Genomic DNA, 20,844 nt, shown 5'->3' with positions numbered 1-20,844 from the left:
ACTTCTTTTCCGCTGCTCTGAGAGAGTGGTTATCATACATTCTCTCACCCTTATGATTATGTTTATACTTTACTGTTATTGTCTTCCGCACTCTGATTTAATTAATCTTATCTTATTCATGATATTTAGTATTAATTATTTTTACCATTGATTATTACTGTTCATGATTAGGTTACTGTGTATGTGGGAGGCATGGACCTCAGATCATTGATCCTTGGACTGTGGATCACATCCCGGGTATTCCAAATGGGGTACCGGCTGGGTGGATGTGACAATCAGTGGATGTTGTATTCAATTGGCGTAGGATTTCTTCAACGTATCATGTGCTGGTTCCATTAGCCATGGATCTAGCAGGTCGGACCAAATTGATATGATTTAAGGGTTTTAGAAGTTGCAGAGGAAGAGAATTAGAGAAGAAGTAGAATAAGAGGGTAGAATCACGAAGCATAGGAGAAATTAGGTGATAACTTATTTCTTGTCTTTTTTTTTTTTTCGTAACAATAACTTCTTTCTTGTCTCTATTGCTATATGCTAGTACATTTATAAGAGTTTCATTGGCTCAAGCTATTACATCAGATCTGAACCTCAACCCTTCACTGTTAACGAACTTCATGCATCTCATGGAGCATAATCCATCATGAAGGTGGGAAATTTGCTTATGCGCTGAGTCCTACGTGGAGGAGTCCTACGTGGAGGTTCATGTGGGCTAGTTGGTTCATTTGGAATTTCCTGAGCTGGCATCCTCTGATGTGTAACGCCACCTCTAATCAGTGCTTAGAAGTGGCTCTTTTGTTTAATATATGGTAAGCGGCTAAGAGGGGAGCGGAGTCCTCTAAATCGCCAGTGTGGAAAATCCCAACTTGGAATTTTTCATCCGGCCGTGGGCCATGTGGGTTACCTCCGGGTGAATTCTAACGAATCTAGGAGGCCCACACGCGTCTTTCTGTTCCAAAAACTGCCCCGCAGAACAAGAAAACATCTCTTCGAAGACTCGCAATCTCTTTTTTTGGGAACATATAAATCGACTCTCTCCTTTTGTCTGTCTGCGTTTCAGTTTAACCCGTTTGAAATCTGTAAGAACTCCAAATCCTTTTCAATGATGCGTGTTCTTATTTGGTTTTTCTTTTCGGTATGGAAATCAATCACTATTATTTCAGATCTCTATGGGTGATGTTGACTTTGTTTTATTTATCTGTTTCATTTCTTTTCTCGTAAGTTTTAAGCTGCTCTGTTTACGTTTATTTAATTAATGGGATTATTTCCTCGCAATGATGAGTTTTTTTTCTTCTTCTTTTTCCTGGGAGGCAGGATTTGGGTTTATCTTTACCGGATTTTGATGATTCGATCACATGGGTTTGGTGAATTGAATTAATATTTAAGGTTATAAACCTCAGCAAATTTCTTCCCTTTGATTGCAGGGTTGTTTGAGGATTCCTGTTAGTTTACTTTTTCCTTTTTTCTTCTTCATCTTCCTTTCAGTAACTTCACTTGTTCTGGGATTGCTGAATTTCTTGAATAAAGCATTGAGGATAGGAACATACTGTATATTCATTAAGAATTATGATGCTAACAATAAACCTTTGATTTTGTGATACAAAGTTGTAGAGATCTACTTATTTTTGTTATTAGTTCTGTTTTCTGGGCTGTGTTAAATCATGTTATTGAAAAATTGTATTGCTTGGATATGTCTAATATGAATTTTCAACAATGAACTGTATTAGTATTTGCTAAACCTATAGAGAGAGGAAAAACGTTTTTCAACATAAATTTAGGATCAGTTAATGGAATGAGAATGTTCTGAATCTTGATTTTACATTCCACAACATTTTTTTTCCCTTGGATTTGTTGCAATTCTCACCAATTGTAATACCTCTCTCGAAAGAATCTGATGGTTCAACTACCTGTCCCTTCTATTAATTCTTCTCTTTCCAACAATTCCAAAACATACTTATTCTCCTCTAGGAAGAAAACCTCATCTTTTCTCCATTTCAAGACCTTTATTTTTCGCTTCAACCACAATGCCAATGGATGCAGTACATAATCAAACATACTAAACACTCTGTCATACTTACAGTTCCAACACCTTCATCCCCCCCCCCCTGTTTTTTCCTTTCTATGAATAAGAAGACCAAAGGAAAAATAAGAACGGTGGAAGATCATTTCCTTTTTATTTTTTATTTTATGGCCAAAGATCAATTTGTGCTTAAGTAGGAAATGATGAAAAATAGTTACTGTGAGACAGTCTGAACATATACAAACAAGCAGAAACATAAGTCTGATTCAAAGCCCACCTCCCCTTTCCACCAGCCATCACCATTGCCATCTGCAGGGAAAAACCAACCAGCTAAAAAGATTATAAAATCACCGAGAATGAAATCTTGGCTGGTATTAACTATCAACAATTCCTCTTAGATATGCTATGGAAGAACCAGATGTCAGAAAAGCAACAGAACAAGAAGTGTAATTTGTAGAAGAAATAAGAAAGTGACACACATACACAAAACAATAAGATTTCTGTGGGTCACCCATTAGAAGGAAGGTTATGTATACCACTGAACGAGATAGTCTCAGATTCAATATTTTGAAGAAGAATATACATCTATAAATTCATACTCATTTCAAGGAGATAAGCCACTACTTATAACAATTTTATTTTTTTATTTTCTTACTTTGAAAGTGCGAAAACACCCATAAAGTACCATAAGGTGTGAAATATGTCAAATCGAAGACCTCAATGTGCTCTTCAGGTGTTAGTGCCTTTGGAGCTGAAATAAGCACTTTTAGGCCAGTTCCACACATAGTTGCATACCAAAGCTGAATTGTCCCACTGAACTTTCTGGATGCTGAAATCAGGCTTCCCACATACCATCACTGCCAAAGGAGAAATCCCTGGCTTTGCTGCCTCTTTATCTAAGAAATTGAGTGATGGAATTAGCTTTCTATGGTAGTGTGATATTTTCTACACAATTGAAGATAGATAAGGTTGAACCAAGACCCAATTGTGCATCACAAACCATGGAATCACGTAATGTGAACTGAGATTACACTGCTAGTAAGTCACATTCATTTAATCAGAGTTTTTGAATCCCCCAACTCCATAACTTTATGTAACACATCGATTAGGGCAACAATTCTGCTTATTATTTTGTTTTATGTCCAGGGGAAGTTGTTAAACAAGCACAGCTACCAACTTGTCTTCAAAGATACCACTGGGGAGCTCTCCCAGTTATCTTTGAAGATTCCACCTGCGAAGCTCTCCCAGGATTCCCCAGTGACCACCGATACAGCTACCAAGATGTCTTTGAGATAATGCCTGCACAGCTCTCCCATGATTCCCCAATGACCACCCATTAGCATTAAACTTTTTCCAATTCAAGATCAGTTTGCACCAGCATATTTCAGAGATAATCACAAGACGACACCAATGGGTTGGCGGACCCAAGCATCTAGAGGCTAGAGCACGAAATATCAACCACCAATATGATCAAGACCTTCAAATTCAAACTTAAGTCCTGAAGATCTTCCAAAACAACATATTGAAGATCTGTCTGGAAATCTCTTTTGCCATCAATTCTAATGTAACTGAGGGTCTATCGATATTCTGGATCTTCTTTGAAAGGAACCAGCACAAATTAGGGTTTCTGGGTGCTTTTGGGTCTCTAAACCTTCTAGGTATGGCAGATCAGGTCCGAGTTCTTTTGGATTCCAAAATTAGATTTGAAATTTGAATTCTAGAGCAACTTAGGGTTTTGGTTACGGTTGGGAGAGGGGGTAAGCTTGCTGGTTTTGCAGGTCAGAACTATCTCCTATTGTTATTCCTCAACTAGAATAGGATCTAACTGATAGAAATTAATAAAATTCAGATCTCTGGAATTCTGAAAGTTTTGCAAAACTCAAGGCAGAAGATGAAGTGCAGGTTTTAAACTTAGGGGAATTGGACTGTTTTGAAGAAACTAAAAGTAGGGATGGGGTCTATAGGCTTCTGCAATTCTAATGGTGGGTGAAGGGTTGAAAATGGAGCAGGGAATAGGGATTTCCTACTGGGGGTGGGATTTGGAAGCCACGGGGGAGAGAGGGAGTGGTGGAAGCTCACAACGGCTTGGGGAAGAGGCTGGAATTGCGGAAAACTAAAGGGAATGGGGGAGGGGACTTTAGGGTTTGCGCAAGAGAGAGGGGGAAGCTCTGTGCTTACATGGGAATTGAAAAACCTTGCTGGAACTATTGCTGGACTGCCTTGAAGAAGATGAATTGCTGCTGGAATTGTTGAATCTTTTGAGAATTACTCTCCAGCCCAGGCCATTAGGTTTTCCTTCCCCACAGCCCAGGCCTTTGTTTAACTTGGTACTCCAAAACTGCTTTATTCAGAATTAAAGAAGCTATTTATAGCATAGTACAAGACACTTTGATTCAACTTGGGATTCCATATCTGATAGGGAACTAACCTTGAACTTGTACTTACTAAAATAGGACTCAACTTCTGATTTTAGAATAAACCAACTTTAAGATAAAGTCCCTTAAAATAAGGAATGCTATCCTAACCTACTAACAACTCGACGACTAACAATCACTTACCAAATAGGACCCCAAAATAAGATAGAAAACAGAATTAATTTCCAATTTAAGGTAAAAAACTGCACTTGACCCAATATGATTCAAGCCAGGGGTGGAACATGACCAATTTGCCCTTGGTCAGTTTTGGCTCCCCTAGTTTGGCTCTTCTTCCACATGGGCCTGGGCCCTCTTTTTGGGTTGTCAGTGAGCTGGTTATATCAGCACTCCCCATCTTAAAACGATTCAGCTCCTGATGAATGTGCTTGTCATATGCTTCTGGGTCAACTCTCTAGAGGGCTTACAAGTGGACTTGACCTCTCATCTTTCAGTGGGGAGGGAGTAGTAGTTGTGTTGCTGCTTGCACCTTTCCTTGACAGAACCTTGGTGAAATTGGACTGGTAGCAATGTAATTTTCAATCCTAGGGGATTGAGTGTTAGGAACCCTAGGAGGGTGGACTGAGTCGGTTGCCATGCCTTCGGAGCCTCTTGTTGTCAGAGCTTTTATCATCACTGTTGCTATAGCCCTTAGCATGTTTATAGTATCTTCCCTACGAAGGCAAGTGAAACCCAAGGGTGGTCCAGTCTCACATGGGAGTGTTGCTAGTATGGACCTGATATTTGTGGGCAGCAATGCTCGTCTTGTACCATACAGAACCCCGAGGTGGGTGGCTAAACTCCTTCCGTAGTTGCTATGACCTTATCAGGCTCTGCTATCACCTCCTCTATAGGAAACTGTTAGATTGATGAAGAGAGTTCACCTTCTGGCTGTGAAGCCTTGGCCTTGGAGTTGGTGGTTTTGTCTTGGTTGATCTGTTGACTGGGTCTTTCAGTTTCTAGATCCATCAGTGATGTGTTTTGGTATTGAAGTCCTTTTGAGTTGCTTTGAGGGCTTGTTTCTTTCTGTTCTCTGCTTGTAGGCCCAGAGTACAATTCTCAAGCCTTTGTGCTTGAAGTTACACTTCTTTTTCCTCCTCATGATAGTTACATCATTATCATACAACCAAGGACTCCCTAGAATAATGTCAGACAATCCCATGGGTACTACATCACACCATGTCTCCTCTAAGTAAGAATGGAGACTGATGGGAACTAGACACCTATGAGGGACTTCTAATTTCTCATTGTTTACGAAGGAGACTATGGGATTGGGGATGCCTCTCAGTCTTTAAATGGGTTCTCTTTACAAATGTTCAAACACCACATTGGAGCTACTACCACTGTCAACCAGTCCCAAAGCTTTGAGCTCACTTGATTGGACTCTAGTGTAGAAGGGGCAGCTCCTCCCCTAGTCTTCTTCTACTACTGCTACTTCTTCTTCTTCTTGCTCTGCTGGACAGATATTGCAGATAACATTGAGGGAGGGGCTGCAATAGGAGTGTTCGTGTTCAGTTCCTTCTTTGTGGCCATAAATTGAGTCATCCATGGTGCTACCGACTGCTGGTTCATGTAGCTCTGATGCCAATAATGTAACCCAGGGTTTGGGTTAGATCTTCAGGATATTCTTTGAAAGGAACCAGCACAAACTAGGGTTTCTAGGTACTTTGGCTAGGGGTTTTTTGGGTCTCTAAACCTGCTGGGTATGGTAAATCAGATCTGAATTCTTTTGGACTCCAAAATTTAGATTTGAAATTTGAGTTCTAGGGCAAGTCTTGGTTTTGGTTAGGGTTGGAAGAAGGGCTAGGCTTGCTAGTTTTGCAGGTCAGAACTGTCTCCTAGTGCTATTTCCAAACTAGAAGAGGATCTAATTAATAGAACTTAATAAAATTCAGATTTCTGGAATTCTGAAAATTCTGCAAGACTCAAGGAAGAAGATGAAGTGCAGGTTTTTAAATCTTAGGGCAATAGGACTTTTTTGAGGAAACTAAAAGTAGAGATGGGGTCTAGAGGCTCCTCCGATTCTAATGGTGGGTGCATGGATGAAAACGGAGCTGGGAATAAGGGTTTCCTAATGGGTGTGGGATTTGGAAGCCTTGGGGGAGAGAGGGAGTGGTAGAAGGTCATGATGGCTTGGGGAAGGGGCTAGAATTGCGGAAAACTAAAGGGAATGCCAGGGTGATTTGCTATGTGGTGGGGGATGGGTTCTAGGCCAAACAAGAGGGAAGAGAGGCTGGGCATGTTACGGTTGATGGGGAAGGGGACTCTAGGGTTTGCTCGAGAGAGAGGGAAGAGTGGGAAGCTTTGTGCTTACTTGGGAATTGAGAAACCTTGCTGGAACTATCACTGGACTGACTTGAAGAAGATGAACTACTGCTGGAATTGTTGAATCTCTTGGGAATTACTCTCCAGCCTAGGCTGTAAGGGTTTCCTTCCCTATGGCCCAAGCCTTTGTTTAACTTAGTAATCCAAAACTACTTTATTTAGAATTAAAGAAGCTATTTATAGCCTAGGACAAGACACTTTGGCTCAACTTGGGGTTCCCTATCTCTAGGGAACTAACTTGAACATGGACTTACTAAATTAAGACTCAACTCATAATTTTAGAATAACCCAACTTTAAGATAAAGTCCTTTAAAATAAGGAACCCTATCCTAACCTACTAACAACTCAGCAACTAACAATCTCTTGCCAAATAGGACTCCAAAATAAAATGGAAAGGAGAATTGATTTCCAAATTAAGGAAAAACTGGACTTGACCCAATATGATTCGAACCACTTGTGGAAAACGAACCAATTTGCCCCTGGTCAGTTTCTTCTCCCCTGGTTTGGCTCTTCTTCCGCATGGGCCTGAGCCCTCTTTTGGGGCTGTCTGGGGGCTGGTTACATCTGCTCTTCCTTCTTAAAAACATTCATCTCCTGATGAATGTGCTTGTCATATGCTTCTGAGTCAACTCTCTAGAGGGCTTGTAAGTGGACTTGACCTCTCATCTTGCAGTGGGGGAGGGAGTAGTAGGTGTGTTGTTGCTTGCACCTTTCATTGATAGAACCTTGGTGAAATTGGACTGGTAGCAATGTAATTCAATCCTAGGGACTTGAGTGTTAGGAGCCCTAGAAGGGAGGATGAAGTCGATTGCCATGCCTTTGGAGCCTCTTGTTGTCAGCACTTTTATCATCATTGTCGTTGTAGCCCTTATCATACTTATAATATCTTCCCTAAGAAGGAAAGTGAAGCCCAAGGGTGGTCCAGTCTCACATGGGAGTGGTGTTGGTATGTACCTGATATCTGTGGGCAGTAATGCTCGTCCTGTACTGTAAAGAACCCCTAGAGGAGTGAGTGCCTCAACTCCTTTTCCTAGTTGCTATGACCTTATTAGGCTCTTCTATCACCTTCTCCGTAAAAAATTGTTGGATTGGTGAAGAGGATTCACCATCTGGTTCTGAAGCCGTGGCCTTGTTGGTGGTGTCTTGGTTGATCTCTTGACTTAGTACTTCAGTTTCTGGATCTACCAATGCTGTGTCTTGGTATTGAAGTCCTTCTGAGTTGCTCTGAGGGTTTGTTTCTTGCTGTTCTTTGTTAGTAGGTCCAAGGGAAAGTGTACAATTCTCAAGCCTTTGTGTATGAACATACATTTGTTTTGCCTCCCCATGATATTTTGCATTGTTATCATACAACCAGGGTCTCCCTAGAATAATGTTTGACAATCCCATGGATACTACATCACACCATATCTCCTTTGAGTAAAAATGGAGACTGATGGGAACTAGGCACCTATAAGGGACTTCAATTTCTCACTATTTACAAAGGAGACTCTATGGGGTTGGGGATGCCTCTCAGTCTTTAAATTGGCCCTCTTTACAAATTGTTCAAACACCACATTGGAGCTACTACCACTGTCAACCATTACCAAAGCTCTGTGCTCACCTGATTCAACTCTTGTAGAAGGGGCAACTCTTCCTCTAGTCTTCTTCTTCTTCTTCTTCTTCTTGCTCTGCTGGAAGGGTAATGCACATAACATTAAGGGAAGGGCTGCAATAGGATTCGTGTTCAGTTCCTTCTTTGTGGCCATAAACTGTCTCATTCATGGTGCTTCCTACTGCTGGTTCATGTAGTAACCCAGGGTTTGGGTGAGGGTTTGGGTGAGATCTTTAGGATCTTCTTTGAAATAAACCAGCACAAATTAGGAATTGAGTGTTTGGGCTAGGGGTTTTTTGGGTCTCTAAACCTGTTGAGTATGGTAAATCAGATATGAATTCTCTTAGATTCCAAAATTCAGATTTGGAATTTGAATGCTAGGGCAAGTTAGTGTTTCCATTAGGGTTGGGAGATGGCCACTGTCTCTTATTGCTATTCCTCAACTAGAATAGGATCTATAGAACTTAATAAAATTCAGGTTTCTGGAATTCTGAAAATTCTGCAAAACTCAAGGAAGAAGATGAAGTCGGGATTTTAAATCTTGGTGGGATAGGACTGTTTTGAAGAAACTAAAAGTACAATTCTAATGGTGGGTGAATTTTGAAAACAAAGTAGGGAATGGGGGTTCCTAATTGGGGGGGAGGGTAATTTGGAAATTGTGAGGGAGAGAGACAATGGGAGAAAGTCACGGTGGTTTGGGGAAGGGGCTGGAATTGCAGGAAACAAAGGGAATGCCAGGGTGATTTGTGATGGGGTGGGGAATGGGTTCTAGGACAAACAAGAGGGAAGGGAGACTACGAATGTTATCGTTGATGGGGTAGGGGACTCTAGGGTTTGAGTAAGAGTGGGGGTGCAAGTTTGGCCCTGGCGGCCCTGACCCGCCCTAAGCCCGAATAGGGCTTGGGCTAAAGATTTTGGCCCTAAGGGCGAGTTAGGGCCAAAATATTCTAGCCTTGAACTAGGGCCAAGGGCGGGCCTGAGATTACTCTCTAGCCCACCCAGCTCGTCCTAGCCCATCCTTGATTTTGACCCTGATCTTGGCCCTGATTCAGACCCTGATATTGGCCGTGATCTTGGCCCTGATCCTGGCCCTGATTTGAGTTTAGACCCTCCACCCATATGGAGAGGAATTAATTCTAATCCACATGGGTGAATACTTGACACATGTCAAATTTTAAAACATGATCATGTTTGGAAAATTAATAAAAATAAATTATACCTCTACCAATGGGCATCCGATTGGCGATCCCGATCCCCGACCCTAATTTTGGCTCTAGTCTTAATGTTAATTTGACTCTAATCATATACTAGATTTTTACCATAATCTTCATATTAACATTGATATAACTATAAGTCTCGATTTTGACCTTCAGTCATTTTGATTATATTAGACTATGAGTTAACTTTTTATATTATTTTTAAGGTAATTTTTATTTTTTGAACTAAGTCATTTTAGTTCCCAAAAAACATTGATTTTTTTTTTTTGACTAGGGCGAGATAATATATTATAAATAATAAAAACTCGTATGTAGAGAATTAATATTTAACAAATCTACACCCCAACTTTTCATCATGAATATTGACATCTTTCTTTTGCCTCCGATGTGATTTTTTAGAAAAACTTATTTAGGACAGATAGTTGTGTTTGTAACTAAAATATCATTTTCTTTAATTATGAAAAAAATACCAATACTAAATTATCATTGATTTACTTGTTAACAAGGGTTTGAATATGTATTTTTTTTGTTGAATAAGGATATCAATAGAAGAAGAGGTTTTCAATTTCCATCACCAAAGCAATGGGGGACTTTCAGAGCTCAATATATAATTATGGAGTGTGAAATTTATTTATGTTTAAAGTAACACTATCAACTCATTGACTAGTTTATCATTTTGTAGGAGCTTAAATCATCTTATATTTCTATGGATTTTATTGTGATACTTTTATTTTTTAATGAATTTACATTTGATATTTTAGGTCCAAGAATAGGACCAATAAGGCTAGGGACAAGGCCAAGATAGGGTCAATCAGGGCCAAGAACAGGGCAAGGGTCAGGGCCAATCAGGGCCAGGGACAAGGCCAATCAGGGCGGGAATGGGCTTGGCTTGGCCTTGTAGGGCTTAGGGCTAGGGACAATAATCCTGGGCCTTGAACTAGGGTCAGGGCGGGAATGGGCTCAGATTAGAACATATAGGGTTGGGCTTGGGATTGCAAAAGCCCGGCCCAGCCCGGCCCTGTTGCAGCCCTAAGTAAGAGAGAGGGGGAAGAGTGGGAAGCTATGTGCATAATTGAAAATTAGAAAACCTTGCTGGAACTATTGTTGGACCACCTTCAAGAAGATGATCTGCTGCTGGAAATTGAATCTCTTGAGAATTACGCTCCAGCCCAGGCTGTAAGGGTTTCCTTCCCCATGGCCTGATCCTCTGTTTAACTCAATAATCCAAAACTGCTTTATTCAGAATTAAAGATGCTATTTAAAGCCTAGCACAAGACACTTTGACTCAACTTGAGATTCCCTATCTAATGGGGACATAACTTGATCACGTATTTACTAAAATAGGACTTGACTTCTAGTTTTAGAATAAATCAACTTTAAGATAAAGTCCCTTAAAATAAGAAACCTTATCCTAACCTACTAACAACTGAACAATTAACAATCACTTGCCAAATAGACTCCAAAATAAATGGAAAAGAGAATTAATTTCCAAATTAAGGAAAAAACTGAACTTGACTCAATATGATTCGAACCAGTTGTGGAAAATGAACCAATTTGCCCCTGGTCAGTTTCCACCCCCCTGGTTTGGCTCTTCTTCTCCGTTTGCTGAGCCCTGTCTGGGGGCTGATTACATCACTCCAAGATTTCCTTTCCATCCCTAAGTTATATGGAAATAAAATCATACGTGAAAGCTACTCTTCTTTCAATGGCAAACATTGTGCCCTGCATTTCCACCAAAGAAGAAAATCAAGGAAGACAACTGGGCCTGCCGAAAAGAATGATTCTGAAACTTAGGAAAAATGTGCATCAGATTGAACTTTATGAAGCTCACACCTGGAGGGGATAATGGTTTGATAACTGGAATGCTGTGCTAAAAATGTGAAGACAACAGTATCATAAATGACATTTCTCTTTGTAGTTCACCTGTGGATGACAAGACACAAGTTTGTGTGCTCAAGTCTCAAGTTCGAAGTGCTGTTTTTCAAGTCAAGCCTGTTGCATCTGAACATTTGAAAATGTAAGGTAGGAAATTGGGGGTTCTAATCTCCTGCGGCCCAAAAGCCAGCGGCCATCCAGCGGCCGTGCTGGATGGCCGCCACGTGTCAATAGGTAAAATCTTAGCCACTGAATTTTTAAATGTTTATTTCTCAACGAATCGTTAACCGAGTCTGAATAATAGACCGGTATAAACCAGACCGGGTTATTCTTTTAGCTTGTATTACAGAGTGGATCATGTCACTGCTGCCTCCCAGACGATTGAGGATCTGACGGAGGCAGACGACGTAGAGACGGCGAAACCCACTTGAAGCCGCCACCACCGACCTCATGTCGTAAGGTGGATGAGACCCATAGCGAAAGCATTCTCCCACAGCCAATCATGATAAATAAATGAATGCCAAAGCCGACAAATACAAGTAGCCACCCAAGAGACCGGCCGTCCATTCGCTTCAGGATCTCCAACAATACGTCTCGGTGGTCATTTACACAATTCACCTCCTTCACCTGGTTTTCCTTCTCTTTCTTCTGCCATTACTTTGATGCTTTATCCTTCAAGGATAAGTGAATAAATAAACCAATGTGTTTGTAAAAACGCCTGTGAGAAAGGGTACCGCTTGTTGGGTTATAGTTTTGGGATTTGACTTGTGCTATAGAGAGAGATAGAGAGAGAAGGAATCCAAACTCAAAAGGTTTTGTGGGTATCGTGAGATGAGAGGGATCCAAGCATGAGACCTGGAACCAACATGAACTATTCTATCTCTTTCTATTTCAAACCCTGCATCGCCTCTACCCCATCTCTCAGTCTAACACTACACTACTGCTGCCACAATCTACGCCACCGGAAACCAGGCGGAGAAGGAGTCGAACATTTAATACCATAGAAAGCAAGGAAAAGACGGAAAGTTCAGATGGTTTAACCAAATCGGTTTATTATTCAGATCGGGTTAACGATTCGTTGAGAAATAAACATTTAAAAATTCAGTGGCTAAGATTTTACCTATTGACACGTGGCGGCCATCCAGCACGGCCGCTGGATGGCCACTGGCTTTTGGGCCGCAGGAGATTAGAATCCTGAAATTGGGGTAGGAAAACAATGAAAAATGAGGAAAAGTTAGACTAGGACAGGTTTAGTGGCTGTTGCAATTTTAAATTTGAGAGTCCACCAGGTATCCCAAGAACATGATGAGCTCCATTAAATCCATATAGGCACAAAGCTTATCTGAGATGAAGTATGAAATTCAAGTATTTAGTTGAACTTTTACAATCCTTTGTATCAGGACTAGAATTTTGTTCACTTGACAGTGGCTGAAGATGTGTTCATTAATGCTGCATGCACAAAGTGAAAATTTTAGAATGGTATAATTTCTTTAAGTATTTGCTGCAACATATTCTTTTGAATTTGAATTATCCTCAGATTGTTCATTTGTGACAGATTTGATTAATGAAAAATCAAAGCATTTTTCTACAGTTTCCGGTGACAACTGCATGGCTGTGATGGTTGATGTGGCGTAAATGGATTCAGTAATTATTCTACATGTGCTTCAAATACATCAAACCTTTGCAGGAGATTAATAACAGAACATTCAATGGTGGACCCTCAAGCCCCACACTGTCCTAATATTGTCTATAGGCGTATACAACCATCTGACCTTGACGTTCTTGTGCGGATCCACGGTGATCTATTTCCCATCAGGTCAGATGCTTCTACCTGATTTGATGTGCATGGCCTTAAACTTTAGTTTGAAAATATACATTGTCTTTCAAGGCAATTTACTTTTTTTACCTTGATTTCCAGGTATGAATCTGAGTTCTTCCACAATGTAGTTAATGGCCATGACATTATGGCTTGGGGAGCTGTTGACCGTAGTCGGCCTGGCAGTCAAAATGACGAACTTATTGGGTTTGTCACAGCACGTATTGTCCCAGCCAGAGAAAGTGAGGTCAGTTCATTTGTAGGTATAGTCAAATATATACTATTTTCATGGCTCAACGTATGTGAAGGTACCCAATTCATTTAATCAATTGTTGGCTTCACAGATCGGGGATATGCTCAGATATGATTCCTCTAGAAAAGAGCAAATGCTAGTTTATATTCTCACACTGGGAGTAGTGGAGGCTTATCGAAGTCGTGGAATAGGTATGACTGGATACTAGTGCATTTAAAGGATTCTCTTTTGTCTGTTTTAAGAATGTCTCTATTAAATAATGTCTCTTCTATTTGGATTTGCAGCTAGCTCACTTATTCAGGAGGTTATTAAATATGCGTCTAGCATTCCTAATTGTCGAGGAGTTTACTTGCATGTTATTGCTTACAATGACAGGGCGATTCATTTCTATAAGAAGATGTCATTCAAATGTATACGGAGGTTGCCAAATTTTTATTACATCGGGGGCCAGCATTATGATTCATATCTGTTTGTATACTATGTAAATGGTGGTCGATCTCCGTGCTCCCCACTGTAAGTATAATAAGCTTTCTTTCATAGATTAGGTTGTAGAAACCTTCTCTATGAGCAAAACGGGATTGTAAAAGTCAATTGAAATCACATGCTGTAGAAATATCAAATATGATAACCAAATCAATTATGTATGGTGCATGAATTTTCAACTGATTGTTGCCTTTGGGGATTCCCTTAGTTATACTGAATCAATTTGCATGTTTGGCTAACCTCCTGTTCATAGATTCTTGAATTTTAACGGAATCCTTGAATGTTGATTTTTAAGGTTGAAGCAGAATCAAGAATCTTGCTTGGGAGCACAAGAAGCTTCCACCAGAGCCTCATTTTTCATTCTTTTGATAGGCATTGGAAGCCTAAGAAGCTCAATGTACTCCAAAAAAACCATCTTGGTCCCCCTCTATCCTTGAATCTTGGATCCATAGGCACCCAAATATAGCATATTTACATTTTATTTGCATGAGAATTAACTAGGAACTCAATTAAACTAAGTCCTCACCCTGAAGTTCATAAAAAAATTAGCATTTTACTGTGCTTAAGTCATGGGTTGCTAGCTGGATTTCCTGAAGAACATAAAATGGAAATTTAGGTTATTCTTTATCTCTAATTTTCACTAACTTGTTGTACATATATTGTTATAGGGTAATCAGGCTGAAACCAATTGTTTGATTTTGAACCTGGGTTTCCCTTTATAACTGCACTTCTATTTTCCTGAACGTTATTAACAATTGGCATAACAAGATGGGAAATGAAGGCATTTTGATGTGGAAGATTTAACTGCATCTTTCGTTTTCTTTGTTTAAAGTGGAAAGTTGTATGGATTATGGAACAAGTTGTACAGATACTCTTTCGGAAAGCTGATTGCCAAAAAAAAATAACAATAATAGAATACCCTCTTGGCCGTCTTGTAGGGTGCTGGAAGCTTGATCTTGCTTATAATATAGCTCAGTAATGACCTCATGGACTCAAAACAGATTGAATCATGTTGCATGAAACCAAATTTTGTCTTACATAATCTTAATTATTTCGTTTTTCTTTCCTAATTATTTATCCAGGAGTTTTAGATTTTCCTCGTTATGGTTTCAATTGAAGTGGTTGACAATATCGACCTCAACCCTGTCTATTGTGGTTCGCTTCTATTCATTATCCTTGTCATTGTCTTCTTCAAGGCTTCAGGGTTTTATTATTCTTTTTTTCTTTATTTTGCAGAGAGATTGTCACCTCTGTAGCAACATACTTGAGGAGCCTTTTCAAGTCTATGGCTGCAAGACTCTGGAAGAATGAAGATAAAAAGATTACAAGATGGCACAAATGCAAAGAGACCACTGGCCTTTTAACCACCCAAAACAAGAGAATACGCACAATTGAGAGTGCTGGCTGTCAATGTGTCTAGTGTTGGTATCTTTTTTGCTATTTCTGTTGAAGATCTCAATGGTCATCTAACAACATGTGTTTTAAACTTGGTAAGGCTTATTTATGTAGCGAAATACTTTTTCAGTGGGGATAATTATCTTTTAAATTGAGCTGAGTTTTACTCTATTACTCCTCTTTCATTGAACTTTTAGATGATCTCAAATGTTATTCATGCAGGGTGACCCTCCTCTTTGTCCCCTATATTCATTTTCTGTAACCCTTTTAATAATGTAATACAATTTTACTTCTTCCTTGAATATTATAATGAAATGCCTTCATTGATGTATCTCTCTCTCTCTCTCTCTCTTTTTCCCCCTTTATGACTTCGGCTATTTTTGGCATGTCTGGACTGTTGGGTTTTTCCCCAAATCTCAACACATAACTAAACAGACTTTCACTGACCTCCCATACAAACAATGGAAGACAAGGAAAGGAAATGAAGGGGAGGGGGAATAGCGGTTTCTGTCATTAGAAAACATAGAATTCTAAAAGAGTTTGCTTTTAGCTTAATCATTGAGCAGAATATTTTGGATATTCAGCTGTTCTCTTTGTCTTGTTTGGGATCAATACAGCTACTGGAATTTGTGATTTGATTAAAGTAGTTCTTGCTATTTTTGGGGATCAATCAGACCACCAAGTCTAGAACAACGATAGTAAAATAAAGTAAAATGAATTTAATAGAGGTACCAGCCATTGCAGTAGGCTGGTAGCATGGTTCCCCATGGGGAATCCCATGTAAAATCTTCCACCTAGACTTTCGGAGACAATATGTAATTAGTTAGCTAACTTGACAATGACTCATAATTGAACATGAAGTGAAGTGAAGTTCAAGGCTCTCTGTTTATTTTAAAGATATTTAAAGATATTTAGGCTTCAGGAGACAATGAAGTCCAGGATTCAAATCAATGTCAAGGTCAATTTTTTTTTTTTTCTGCCTGTTGTTAATGAAAAGCAGTGCTTTTGGAGGAACAGGTTATCGCTGCTCTGCATCTAGTTTTGGTAGATGGGCTTTTTGATGTAACCATGGATCTAGGGTTAGGGTGGAACTCTAATTTCCCTAGACTTGGTGTCTGCGCAGGAAATTCCAGCAAATTAGATTTTTCACAATCTAGGCCTGCTGAATGTGAAGTCTAGATCTGAACTTTGTTGAAGGTTGAAATTCAGATTGGAATATTCAAATCCTAGGACAACTGGGATTCGGTCAGGGTTTGGGAAGGGGCTAGGGTGGGCTGTTCCTTTCTGTTTCTGCTATTCAGAACTAGCTTTTGTTGCTGTCCCTCAACTAGACAGAGCTTCAATTGATCAGGCTTCAACAAAATCAGAATTCTGGGATTTTGAATTTTCTGCAGAATTTGGAGGTTGAAGATGGCTTGCAGAATTTGTAAACTTACACAAACAGGACTGATTTGCAGAAACTAAAGAGTAGGACTTGACTCTAAAGCTCCCTGCAGTCCCAAGGGGACCAAAAGGGGAGAGGGGGGGGGTGAAAGGGTTAGTGCTGGGGTGGGGCCCTTCTACTTACTTGAGAATGCTAGACTGAATACTTGAAGGTTGAAGGTGATGGCTGAATCTGCAGAACTGAACTAGAACTAGAATGCTTGAATGCTCTTGAAGACTGAATGCAAGTTAGAATGCTTCACTAGACAACCGCAGACTTCCCCCTCAAAAGAACCCTGCTACCTCTTGGCAAAACACTCATCTTTAATCAAACCAAACTGAACATAACTTACATGGAGTAGGCTATTTATAGCCTGACATCAAAGACTCTGACTTCTTGGATCTGAAAAGGATCAATCTTCTTCTCCTGGATTTGTTTGAAAATGTAGTAGAGAATCAACTCTATCACCATCAATGTGGCTCTAGGTCTTTGAGACTTCAGGTTTCAATGAGTAAATTCATGATCTAATTTCTTGTGGATTTGATGATGGGAGCTTAGTCAAGCCAAGCAATGAGTTATGTGTTCAGAATGAATTGAACTGCCAGCCAATTACATTTTGACCAGAAAGAGGGACTTTAGTCAAGGTGTGAGAAAATAGAGACAGTAGCATGCTCAGGCTTGGGGAGCACTTGAACACAATTATGTTGGGTTGTTAACTTTAAGTCACAATGTACTCCATGGTACAAACATGGTAGGAAGTTTTGGCGAATTTCGGCGAAAACTTAGTGAAATTTGCCTAGTTCGACAACTGCCGAATTAAAAACACCACCGAAATTGATGTTTCCAAAGATCGGCGAGATATCACCGAATGGTAGATTTCGTGCAATATACCATCGATATCTCAATTTTTCATGATATTTTGGCGATTTTTCAGCGATATTTCTCGCCATCCTGTAAATGCATCTTCAAGATCAACTGACAGTCTTGCCAATTCTGTCCCAATGATTCAAGCCTCAAAAGGTAATGTATCAAACATGGTTAGAGATGAGAATTTACATGGAATAATTTTTGAAAATAATTCAAATTAAGAAAGGTATTTGTAATAGAATCTTCAAGATCAATGGGCAATCTTATCAATGATATCCAAATGATTTAATCCTCAAAGGCAACGTCTCAAATGTGGTTAAGGAAGAAAATATGCACGGAAGAATTTATGGATACAATTTAAATTATGAAGGGATTTTATAGTAAAATCTTTAAGGTTAATTGGCAATCTTTCTAATTATGTTCCAATGATTCAAGCCTCAAAAGGTAACATGCCAAATGTGGCTTGGAAAGAGAATTTGCATGGAAGAATTTATAAGAATTAATTCAAAATTTTTAAATCCCAGTGTGTTTATTGGCATTAAATATGCTAGACATGAAATTTTGGTCCAAAATGACCTAAAATAACGCCAGAAATTGGGGGTTGAGATCTGCCCAAACCTAGCGAAATTTTGGCAAATTTCACCGTTTCGCTGGCGAAATATGCTGAAATTTTGCACCTTGGGTACAATTGAAAGGTAGAAGTGTCAAAATTACCATTTTTCAAGGGAAGAAGGGAATTCAAGGGTAAATCTATCCAATGCTGCCGGTTCCTGCTATTTATTCCCTTCATGACCTTCGAACTGACAGATAACTATGTTTTGAGTTGCTATCAGTAAGATTCTTTGAGATTTGTTGTTTTGGGTACAAATTGGTATATCTATGAACTGTGAAATGCTTTATGAACAGGGGTGGAAAGATTAACAGGGAAGGGATTTGAACCTTGGTCGTGGTAATTCAGAAGGAAGAATTTAACTTCTCTTGTAGAAGCATTTCCTACATGGTGAGGGTTTTAAAGGATTGCATTTGCCAAAGCCAATGCTCCCTAGATATTTTTTCCCTCTAATGTGAGTTACCCACAGAAAGCTATACTTAACACTTTTATCTCCCTTGAGTTATGACATCTGGTTTCTTCAGTTTTGTCATTGCTGCAACACTTTACTTAGGGCTATGCCAAATCTACCTGTAAGACAACAAATAATAAGTTTTCACATATTCCTATGATTAGTTTTTATTTTTATTGAAATAAAAAGATTAGTATTAGCCAATGGCGGGTTAGTTGAGCTGTTAAAAGCCCAAACTCCTGTGAGGAGGTCTTAGGTTTGCACCCATTCGGCGGCACCTATATTAGTAATATCCCACCCCACCAATGCAAACTCATTGGCTAAAAAAAACAAGATTAGTATTAATAAGGTTTTTAATGTTTGGATATTACTGTTTCATGAGTTTTGGCTATTATGTCAAATAGTTGGTATATGTAATAATCATCAATCCCTAGTATAAAGCTACTAATTCAAAGAAAAATATCTACTATGTCAACTATGTAAATAATTGTATTAATTTTTTTTTATATATTATGCTAAAGTGCTTTTTCAAAAAGCACTAGTAGATAATCTACTTTTGAAGTGATTGGTAGGTAATCATATATCTGTGGGTTTAGTTATACAAACCTAACTTAAAAAAAAAGAAAAGGGAGTTGATCATTCTCCTTTTAAGTTTTGATGTCACACAGAGATTGCATTTCATGAAATGTAGCATGAGAAATTCTTATCCGTTATAGGACTAAGTTTGTGTTACGTCATGTGATGAAATGTATAACATCAAATAATATTTTGGGTAATTTTCATCTGACCCTGAAGTTTGGTCTATGTCATTTTTAATTTAAAAAAACTGAGACTTTGCATTTGCCTCTCCTGTGCTATAGAAAAAATCAATTTAAAGACAAATTATCATTTCTATGATCAATTTGCCCTTATTCTTTTTTTTTTTTTTGGGTAATTTTTATCTGGATCCCCTGAGGTTTGATCTATGTCATTTTTTGTTCAAAAAAACTGAGACTTTGTATTTGTCTCCCCTGTGCTATAGAAAAAGTCAATTTAAAGATAAATGATCACTTTTATGACCAATTTGCCTTTTTTGTTTTTTAATTTAAATATTTTACATACACTCCCACCTGCCATGAAACTCGTGACTCCCCTTTTAGTCAAAAAATTATAGAAAAGTCTTAGAATTCAAATACCTTATGTTAAAATGATTCAATTAGTTTAAACCCTATTAAGGCAACTTCCCTCGATTTGCTTTGGAGGAAATTGAATCCACCATTGCCCTCTGAACTTTTTTGGGCTTTATAGCAACTGAGATGTGATATTCAACAATGAATTTCAATATACTAACTGTTTTTGTTGGTCATCGACTAAAGAATGTAGAATTGCTTAGTTCAATCCCCCTGCCATTAGATTCTGTTACTATGATTGTTAGCTGAGTATTAGCCTCGGTAGGTCTGTTTAAGAAAATTTGTTTTCAGTCCCGCTACCAGTATTAGCCAAAACTCTATTTTTGTATGTTGTTTTCCTCACTTTGGATCAAGGTCCGACATGTCGATCTGTATCGCCGTGTCGGTACCTAGCGATACCACCGACATGGCGACATAGGTCGACATGTCGGGCGACTTACCTTTCCCTTTCGTCGCTGCAATCGACGGGGACGATCGCTGCAATCGACGGGACGAAGCTCTTCTCCAGCTCTGAGTTTCCCCCACACCAGATTCTTTGGAACGATTAAGGTGGAGCAGGGTAAACTGATGATCATCAATCAAACTTTGCCATTCTTTAGATACACTCCTGAATCGAAGTAAAGACTTCACGGCTAACCTTGAGAGGATTTCCTTCAGCAGATCCAATGGGAGATTAGTTGACATCGATACTATCTTTTTCCTCCTTCCTCCGTGTTCTTGTTAGAGTGAAGAGAACGGGTACCTATAGACTGCATGTTGAGGGTTTACTTGAGGGCTACTTAAAGGAAAGGATCGTAAATCTGCAGGTTGACATGGTTAAAATCTGGAACAGAATTGGGATCTGATGGAATAAAGAAAACGCAAGCAGAGATAGTGGGAGAAAGAGATATTGAAGAAAAAGTTGCAGGGAACAGCAGAGGTGAAATTTTTTGTCGTCAGAGTCG

General features: G+C 39.2%; 1 protein-coding gene across 3 annotated transcripts; it reads left to right on the top strand.

The window, feature by feature from the left end:
- The first annotated feature begins 841 nt into the window (after window positions 1-841).
- On the top strand, window positions 842-15,951 carry LOC149012220 (Acyl-CoA N-acyltransferases (NAT) superfamily protein). Of its 3 annotated transcripts, XM_089158492.1 has the most exons (7): window positions 842-1,073; window positions 12,989-13,249; window positions 13,352-13,496; window positions 13,594-13,693; window positions 13,787-14,015; window positions 15,068-15,140; window positions 15,222-15,383. In XM_089158492.1, the coding sequence occupies exons 2-7, from the start codon at window positions 13,143-13,145 to the stop codon at window positions 15,294-15,296; spliced, it is 729 nt and encodes a 242-aa protein (XP_089014618.1). In that variant the 5' UTR covers window positions 842-1,073; window positions 12,989-13,142; the 3' UTR covers window positions 15,297-15,383. The 3 variants fall into 3 exon arrangements, with proteins under 3 accessions (XP_089014618.1, XP_089014617.1, XP_089014619.1); XM_089158491.1 differs by lacking the exon at window positions 15,068-15,140 and having other exon boundaries at window positions 845-1,073; window positions 15,222-15,950; XM_089158493.1 differs by lacking the exons at window positions 842-1,073; window positions 15,068-15,140 and having other exon boundaries at window positions 13,044-13,249; window positions 15,222-15,951.
- Window positions 15,952-20,844: the final 4,893 nt, after the last annotated feature.

This window comes from Hakea prostrata, chromosome 6, assembly GCF_041222555.1.
Source record: "Hakea prostrata isolate BN-2017 chromosome 6, UWA_Hpros_2, whole genome shotgun sequence".
Classification (NCBI taxonomy): domain Eukaryota; kingdom Viridiplantae; phylum Streptophyta; class Magnoliopsida; order Proteales; family Proteaceae; genus Hakea; species Hakea prostrata.
This window is presented reverse-complemented; position numbering and strand designations above follow the sequence as displayed.

Excerpts from the sequence above, each read along its gene's own strand:
- LOC149012220 (XM_089158493.1), top strand. The coding sequence starts at position 13,143 with ATGGTGGACCCTCAAGCCCCACACTGTCCTAATATTGTCTATAGGCGT. Across the intron at positions 13,250-13,351 it reads GGTGATCTATTTCCCATCAG|GTATGAATCTGAGTTCTTCC; the intron begins GTCAGATGCTTC and ends CTTGATTTCCAG. Across the intron at positions 14,016-15,221 it reads CGATCTCCGTGCTCCCCACT|AGAGATTGTCACCTCTGTAG; the intron begins GTAAGTATAATA and ends TTTATTTTGCAG.